This window comes from Aythya ferina (genome assembly GCF_964211825.1).
Source record: "Aythya ferina genome assembly, chromosome: 1".
Taxonomy (NCBI): Eukaryota; Metazoa; Chordata; class Aves; order Anseriformes; family Anatidae; genus Aythya; species Aythya ferina.
The window spans coordinates 124,728,349-124,736,527 of NC_140296.1; the positions used below are offsets into that span (position 1 = coordinate 124,728,349).

Below are 8,179 nucleotides of genomic sequence, written 5' to 3' on the forward strand. Positions count from 1 at the left end.
AAGTGTGAGCCACAGCAATGGGGGTTCTCAGGCAAAAGGGGCCCCGAGATGAGGCATAGGAGTGGAAACATACTAGCCTGTGCAAAGCCCGGTTGTGAGCTAGGTGGGAGCTAGAACAAGCCCCCTCACTGCACAAGTTCAGGTGGGTTTTCCCCAAATCCACTGGAGGAGAAGGATCTCCTCCTCCCACCCCTCGCAGTGTCACAGCATGCAGCCCCTCCTTGATGGTGTTGACTTCTCCTGCATGCTCCCACCATGGTCACTTACATGTGGATGACCCTACCCTGTCTTCTCAGACCACCTCAGCTCCATCAGCCCCCTAGGCTCTGGGCTGATGAGTGGCATGTAAATCACCATAGACCCTTCCCTGATGCTGCCTGCAAACTGACCAACAAGAAAAAGCCAAGAAATCAGCACATCTGTGGGATGAAAGAGAGCAGAGAAGGGAGGAAACCACTAGAAAAAAAAAAAAAAAAAAAAAAGACAAAAAAAAAAAGAAAAGACCAACATGTTCTGAAAAGCCCTGAAACAATTAGAGAGAAGCTGTGAGAGGCGGAAAGATCAAACCAAAAAAGGTAAGAGATAAAAGAAAAACATGAAGGGCACTTGCTGGGAAGTGCCTTCTACACTTTTTCCACTGTCTGTGTAGAAGCAAAACTTGTAAGAAAAACAACAGCGACCAAAAGAATTTCCACTAAAAGATGCTTAGAGCAGTGTCTCTGGTCCCTCCCTCCCCTTTCTCACTGGCTTTATCTCTGCCTTCACGTGCCTCAGACTTGCACTGGTTTCTTAGTCGTGACGCATCTTCTTAGTGATACAAGGAAGTTAGCTGCCCACTCGCAATATAAGGGCATCTAGGGAAATACCTTGATCAGAAAGAGACGGAGATCACAAGAGCAAGCAAGCCCAGCTGCCCCCCACTCGGTTCATCCGCCCATGCCAGCACCTCGCCATTTGTCCATGCCTCGTTTTTTGCTGACCCCTTAAAGCTTCGGACCCCATCGAGCACGGATCCGAGGGGGAAGACATTGCCTCTCGCCTCTCCTGGGGGCCATCATGAGGCTGGTGTCCCTGGTGCTGCTCCTCACCTTCACCCTGCTGGTTTTCAGTGGTAAGAGGGGCTGAAGGTAGAAGGGAGGGCAGAGTAGCTGGGTGAGCTCAGTCTGGATGTTTGTCCCTGACACACCTGTATTTTTTATCCTTTATATTTATTTATTTATTTATTTATTTCTACGCCCACCGTCGATGGTTGGATATCGCCCCCTGCTCCGTGCCTGCCACCCTTTGCTCAGACCTCCTGTCTCGTTACAGCTGGCAACATCCTCCCGGGAGCAGCGGCCGGGGAGCAGAAGGTGTGGGCCAGAGAGGGGAGCTCGGCCGTGCTGCCTTGCTACCTGAGCCCCAGGAAGCAGGGGAGGATCTGGAAACAGCCGTCTGACTGGACATCGGTGCTGTGGAAGCGCCACGGGGGAAGGTAAAAACTCATCGTGGGGACTGGGGAGGGTGGGAGCCCCTCTGAGCCTCCTTGCGCTGCCTCCACATCCCCTCAGCTGGCCTTCGACCCTCTGGTCCCTCTTGCAGCGCCCACCAGGAGCCGCACGTGGTGCTGGAGGTGGAGTACACTGGCCTCAGGAAGACGGCGCTGCCCATGAGGCCCCGGGTTTCGGTCCAGGACTCTGCCTTACGCAGCGGCAACTTCTCGCTGCGGATCGACCCCGTCAGGAGCGGGGACGCCGGCCTCTACGAGGCACAGGTGGCGTACAGCACAGAGGTCCAGAGCTGCCAGGTGGAGCTGGGGATTGTTACAGGTAGGAGAAGATGGAAACCACGGAGAACCTTGGTTTTAGTACCAGGGAGGCTGTAAGGGAGGGGGTTAAAATACGGGCAGCAGCCCCCCTAAAGCACACAGCGTCCTGCTGTCTGCTCTTGGCTCTGGAGAGAGGGACAACGCTAGGACAGGAGGGGCACCAAAGAAGGCTTGGTGGCCCTCTTCTGATCAGTTTCCACCTCCTCCTTTCTCTTTGTTGAAGTAACCCTCAGTCCACCCGGCCCTGTGGTGGAAGGTGAGCCTCTCCTGATGAGCTGCAACTCCAGCCACCGGGCCCGCCTGGTGGAGACACGCTGGTTCCACAACGGGCGCCCGGTCCCCACCACCAAGAATTTCTACTCCTTGCATGGGGCCCTCTCCATCCTCCAGCCCTCCATGAGTGACTCAGGGTCCTGGCACTGCCAGCTCAGATACTCCGATAATGTGGTCGTCTCTGCCACGCACGACCTGCAAATTCTAGGTAAGCTTAGCCTCCACGTTGCAACTCCAGCATCCCCAGGTTGCTTCCTCTGGTGTGGCCACTGGCCAACACCAGCAGCTTCAGCTTGCCAGCTCTCATCCTGCCCTCGTTTCATAGGTGGAGCTCTTTCCAACCACCACTGGAAAGAGCATTTCAGCATTGTGTTCTTTCTCACTCAGGTTTCGATGGCCCTGCCAACCCTGTGGTTTATGCTGCAGCTGGCTCTGCAGCCGATCTGCCATGCACCCTGAGCTACCTGCCTAGTGCTTTTGGGATCAATGTGGTGGCAGCTCACTGGAGCCACCTCGCAGGAGGACACTTACAAGACTGGGTCATCTCCCAGAACCAGAGCAGCAGAAGCTTCCCCCTTCATCTCCCTGCAGTGGGGCCAGACGATGCAGGGCGGTACAGTTGTGCAGTCCCTGTTGGCAGCAAGACAATGAGGAGGGATGTGACCTTGGCAGTGGTTAGAGGTGAGAAGAGAGACAGGGGTGTGCATCATCTCTCTGGGGTCCTTCTCTGATAAGTCTTCCTGTGCATCAGTGCTCTGAGTGTGGGTTGTTCCTGCTCGTGGGTTCCAGCCCCAGGGTGGCTAAGAAGGGCATTGCATTGCACTGCACTCTGCTGAAAGCAGGTGTGGGTTTTTTTTGTTTGTTTGTTTTGTTTTGTTTTTGTTTGTTTGTTTTGTTTTGTTTTGTTTTGTTTTGTTTTTTTTTTTCCTGGGTAACTCCATTATTCTTCTTGAAGACTGAGGAAGAAAAAGAAAATAAATTAGAAGAGGTAATGAAGGAGGGTTGTAATAGGAGGAATGAGGAAGACAAGTGGACCTGCCTGCTGCCTTTCCTGACAGTAGCTTTTTCCTTTTCTGCAGTTACCCCAAGTATCCCTGGACCAATTTCTGAGGGGTCTCACTTGCTGGTCATGTGCGGTGTCACACACCTCCAGGGGCATGAACGTTTCCAGTGGGAGCTCCTCAGCTCAGCCCCTACTAACAAGAAGGGGGTTACGTTCACCTCCCACAACCTGAAGGACCACAGATCCCAAACTGGCCCCACCTTGGACATACCCCAGGTGTCACAAAAAGATGTGGGCATCTGGGAATGCAGTGTGTATGGCCCAGAAGGCAGACTGGGAGCAGTGGAATATGGGCTGCAGATCACAGGTACCACCTCCTGCACATCTGTAACCAATCCCTTCTTCTCACCCTGTTCAACTGCCTTGTCATTTCTTCTCTCTTTCTCACCCCATCCTTCTCCCCTTTGGCTGCTTATATCCCATCTTAGTGTCATCCTATCTATCTCTCAGTTCCTCCTGCTGCTCCTTCCATTTCCTTGCATCCTTTTCCATTTTGCCTCTCTTTGTGCAGTCCTAGTCTTGCTCCAGTGAAAAATCAACCTTTCCCTCCTTCCTAACTGTGCTTCCTCCTCATAGGTGCCCAGGTCTCCAGCCCTCCCACCATCTTCAGTGGGCAAGTTACTTTTGGGCTCACAGTCACCCTCTTCTTCCTGCTTATGGTCTGTATTCTGGCTCTGGCCCTACAGAAAAGGGTAAGTGTTCATCATCCCATTTCTGTTACCTTTGCTGTATATCACCCCTTGGTTGACCTTCCCCTGGGTACTCTAGAGCCAGCAATGGAGCGTCTTAAGGACAAGACAGCAGGAGGATCAATTGGGAAATGTAGAAGGAATGGGACTCGGGCAGCCTGCTGAGCATGCATGGATGTGTGGTTGTATCCTGAGCATCACCAGATCTGGCTAATCCCAGGGTTCGTGTGGTGCGGGTTAGGTACCTCTGAGGAGTGGTAGGAGCCCAGCCTCAAAAAGCTCCTTGTTTACTCTTGCAGAGATGAAGCCACACTGTAACAAAGAAGGGCTAATTTCCAGGCTTTCGTAGGTGTCCTCTCTCTTGTTCTTTGTCTGGATGCTTTGATGCAGCAGTCTCCTGTCCCATACAAATGCCTGCTGGTACCCAGACGCTGATTCGACGCAGGTCTGTTGTTGCTGGCTCAGCACTTCGTCTCAGCTGTGCGCTTCCGGCAACTTACTGCCCTTCATTTGTTCAGCTTGTTCCAGTTCTCCTCTTCAGAAAACTGCCCTGCCTTTATTGACCAGTCCAGAACTGATACCTTCCCTGCACACGACTGAAAAAAAAAAAAAAATGTGCAAACAAATCATGCAGTTTCTCTGCATTTTTCATGCTGTTTCTCTGCAAATGAATTACATGGCAAATTCTCACATCTGTGTTTCCCTTTGCTGACGAGGAACACCTCTCGTGAGCAGCTGTGATGTAGCTGCCTTTCACCTAGCTTCTTGGAAAGGGCCCACTGTGAAAATCCCCTTCCAGTGCTGAGGGAAGCCCAGGGCTCGGAGCAATCTCAAGTGGGGGCGCTCGCCCCAGTGAGGAGGCTGGGTGACTCGAGCCTGCCCCGAGCTAGAGGAGGGACATAACAGCAGTGACGCAGATTTCCAGCAAATCCCTGTGGCTGGAAGCTAAAGCATGCGGCATCAGAACAGAAGCAAGATGGGCTTTGAAAAAACACCATGAGCAGTGCCAGTGCGACTCATGACTGGTTCTTTGTCACCCATTCTTAATCAGCACTGATGTTAAAGGGGAGTCTGAGGGAGAAATCCAGTTTCTGCAGGTCCCTGGGTGACTCTTTAGACTGTGCAAGGTGGGACAAGATGATCAAAACCCCTCTTTCTGGCCTAAAACCTTGGACAGGAACCTTTTTACAGTGTAAATGTAAATCCTCAGCCAGCAGAAAATAGGATACCTGGGTGTCCAGCTCAGTTAGCTTTAACAGCTCTAATCCAGCCAGGGTATTCACTGCCTCAGAGCATTGGTACATGCCCTGATGGCCTTTCTTTGACAAGTAAGCAAGCCTTCTCTGTTGCAGCACAGGTCCTCCGTCCACTGATAGCCCTCAGGCACTTCTCTGCACATACTCCCTACTCGGCTCATCCTTTGTGAGAATGCAGATAAGGTTGAGGAAAAAAAAAAAAAAAGCTCTTCTCTCTTTTTCTCCCTGTCTTTGCTGGCATCCTCTAAGGCTACATTTGCTCTTCTTGCACTGGTTGTACAGCGGTGGCTTGCAGATATGCCTTCATCAGCTTTTGCCAACACAGCAGGCATTCCTGTTCTGAGCTCCTGAGCCTACCAACACGCAGTTGGTACTGTTTCATTTCATTCACCATCATTCACCTTACTGTTGCATTCTCCTAAAATACCTGGTTTTCGGTAACATTTTCATCTTCCTTCTGCCAAATGAGGCTCCTCATCTTTGTATCATCTACAGAATTCATTATCAGTGCTTTCACACTCTCTGTGCCATTAATGATTGCTGCCACAACCAAGCTTTGAAGACCCATACTTACCATTTCTATAAAGCCTGGTAGAAACTTACCAGCAAAATCCCAGTTCCTTCCTCTTAGATGAGATAGCACCTACAATGCCATTCTTCTAATCTCATTTTCCAGTTGTATTAATTGTCTGTGTGGCACTATATACTTTATCACCACCAGGAACAAGTGGGTCTTGTAGATCCACTTGCTTTCCCATGTCTAAAAAGTCTCTTGTTAAAGCAAGATGTGAAAGAGGGTCTGTCTTAAATTGGTTCTTACCTCATTTTGCACAGACCTTCATGCCTCTAATTATTCTCTCGGAAAAGGTACTGTAAAGTCAGGCTTAATGTTGAACCTGACAACAGCCAGACCATTGCCCAGATCATTCTTAGACGTCCTGCCTTTGCTATTCCGTATGCCTATGACACCACAGAGATGATAGGATTGAGCCAGTCTTCCCCAGAAGAAGCTGCATATTTTCAGAGCAGGAATGGGGCTCTTCCCTGACTCAAGGTGTGAATGGGAGCCTCGTGGGTGACAGCAGTAGGACTGTGTTTTCCATGGCAGGGGGAAGCCCAGCCTTGTGCCAATCTGTGTCCCTCCAACACCTAATATTGTCCCTTTCTTCTCTTCCAGGCACGCCTTCCCGCTTCCTACCCAGCACTGGAAGGGATAGTTGCAGTCACTGTGCCAAATAAGAAGGATGTGGAGGAGAGCCAGAAAGAGACAATCCAGCAAACTGAGTGCTGATGGGAGCAGGGACACCAGGCCTGGTCTGCATGGGAAGATGAAACTCTGTGTGCCACGCTGCAGAGAGATGAGCACCACGCAGACCTCTGAGGAGGGTCTAGGGATGGCATGAACATTGCAGGAGGCCACGGGAGCTTTGCACCTTCAGAGGGGCTGGAAGCTGCATACCAAGGCAAGATGAGAGTCACTGCTGCAGTAATGGGGCCGGCAGCACAGACGCTTTGGAGCTGTGGGAAGTATTCAAGCCAGTAGCTATCATCTGCTTCAGTTTCACTTCTCTCTCCCAGCCTTTGCTCCTCCTTCATGCCCTCTCCCACAGCATTTCACAGCTGGGACGCTCACACACAGGAGGTGGCCGGAGCCCAGATCCCTGGCAGCCAGCTGGTGTTTTCTCCCCATGCCCACTTCCTTCTCCCTCTCCCCTGCCTGCCCTGCTCCAGCATTCATTCAGCGGTAGAGGGGACCCCACAGAGGACCGTACTCGTTGCACATTTTGAGCGTTTTATTTTATTAGAAACTCATTCAGGAACATAAAATAAACGTCGGTCAAAAAACTCTCTGGGCCCTGTGTGTGCTTGTGGAGGATGCCTACTGACGGTGTGGGGTGAACCTCTGTCTGTGTGAAGCAGCTTCTAAGGACTTTGCTGCCTTCTCTTTCTCTTTCAGTTTGGCTTAACTGAAGTTGACTGTTAATTTCTGACATTTTAATGGTGGGGAAGGGGAAATTATATGCTACCGGAGAAGAAAGGATCGAAGACTCAGCCTCTCCTTTTTGCTGTGCTTCATTGCTTTGTTTTGTTCTGGTTTTCCTGTCTGACTCTCCCTGTTCATTCATTCATTTATTCCTTCTCTCAGTACTCACTTTTTCCTCATTGATGTTAGAGCTCTGTCATTCTCCTCAGGCTCAGGATGCACTTACTAACATGAGTCCACCAGATCCCATCTCCCATGTCCCTCAATATGTTTAGGTTTCATCTGATTAGAGGATTTTCCTCACCTCCAGTCTGAACGGCCACGGAGGACTGGAATATTGCTCTCGAACAGCCGTTGGATGAATGCTAACCTAGAGGAAAGGCTCACTAGCAAAAAGTTACACAAATATCTTCTCCCATATGGGTTACCCGTATGTGGTTGCTCAAGCAAGGAGGCATTGGTACAGAAATTAAGCTCTCTGCTTAGGAAAGGATTATTTTCTTGACTTGAATAGAGGACTTCACTACCAGGCCATCTTGTTGGTATTTAAGCAGTCAGCTGAGGAGGCCTTCTTGCTGTGTGCCTCACCTTCCACAGGAAGGTAAAAGTAAGCCAAAGCCTAGTTTATATTTTCCCTCCAGCTACATGACTTTGGGAGCAGTGATGCTGAATTTCATTTGCCTTCATGTTACTGACGACAACAGTTTTCTGAAGTGTCTCCAAAGCTTTTGTCATTCTCTTGTCTTCTGATGAATTTAAATAGCTTCACGTCATCTATACACTTAGCCCTTTCCTGCTTACCTCCTTAACACTAGTAAATCACACCTTAAGTCAGGAACTGCTGGCCCCCTTGCTGCCTTTGACAGCTGGGTTTGGTTACTCCTTGCTTCCCACCGCTGAGCTGGCATCAGGAGCAGAGCAGGGCTTTCTTACCTGCACCCCTGCAAGGTCAGTCCATGGCCCTGGTTAGCCCTGTGGCTCCACAGGTGAGAACTCTTCAAAGATGCAAAACTCAAGCCAAGCACTGGATTATCTACAACAACTCAGTTACTCTTGCCTCATGAATCTTCGCCGAGAACTGATGCCTGGAGCCAGTGTGACCAGATA

General features: G+C 50.5%; 1 protein-coding gene across 1 annotated transcript; it reads left to right on the top strand.

The window, feature by feature from the left end:
• Positions 1 to 824: 824 nt before the first annotated feature.
• LAG3 (lymphocyte activating 3) lies at positions 825 to 6,934 on the top strand. The gene is made up of 8 exons (XM_084506454.1): positions 825 to 1,111; positions 1,312 to 1,474; positions 1,582 to 1,808; positions 2,031 to 2,288; positions 2,468 to 2,761; positions 3,160 to 3,450; positions 3,720 to 3,835; positions 6,266 to 6,934. Exons 1-8 carry the CDS (start codon positions 1,057 to 1,059, stop codon positions 6,377 to 6,379), a joined length of 1,518 nt encoding a protein of 505 aa, XP_084362580.1. The 5' UTR covers positions 825 to 1,056; the 3' UTR covers positions 6,380 to 6,934.
• Positions 6,935 to 8,179: the final 1,245 nt, after the last annotated feature.

Bases quoted from the DNA above. Each gene is read 5' to 3' on its own strand.
- LAG3 (XM_084506454.1), top strand. From the start codon at position 1,057: ATGAGGCTGGTGTCCCTGGTGCTGCTCCTCACCTTCACCCTGCTGGTT. The intron at 1,809-2,030 runs GTAGGAGAAGAT...TCTTTGTTGAAG, and splicing joins GGAGCTGGGGATTGTTACAG to TAACCCTCAGTCCACCCGGC. The intron at 2,289-2,467 runs GTAAGCTTAGCC...TTTCTCACTCAG, and splicing joins GCACGACCTGCAAATTCTAG to GTTTCGATGGCCCTGCCAAC.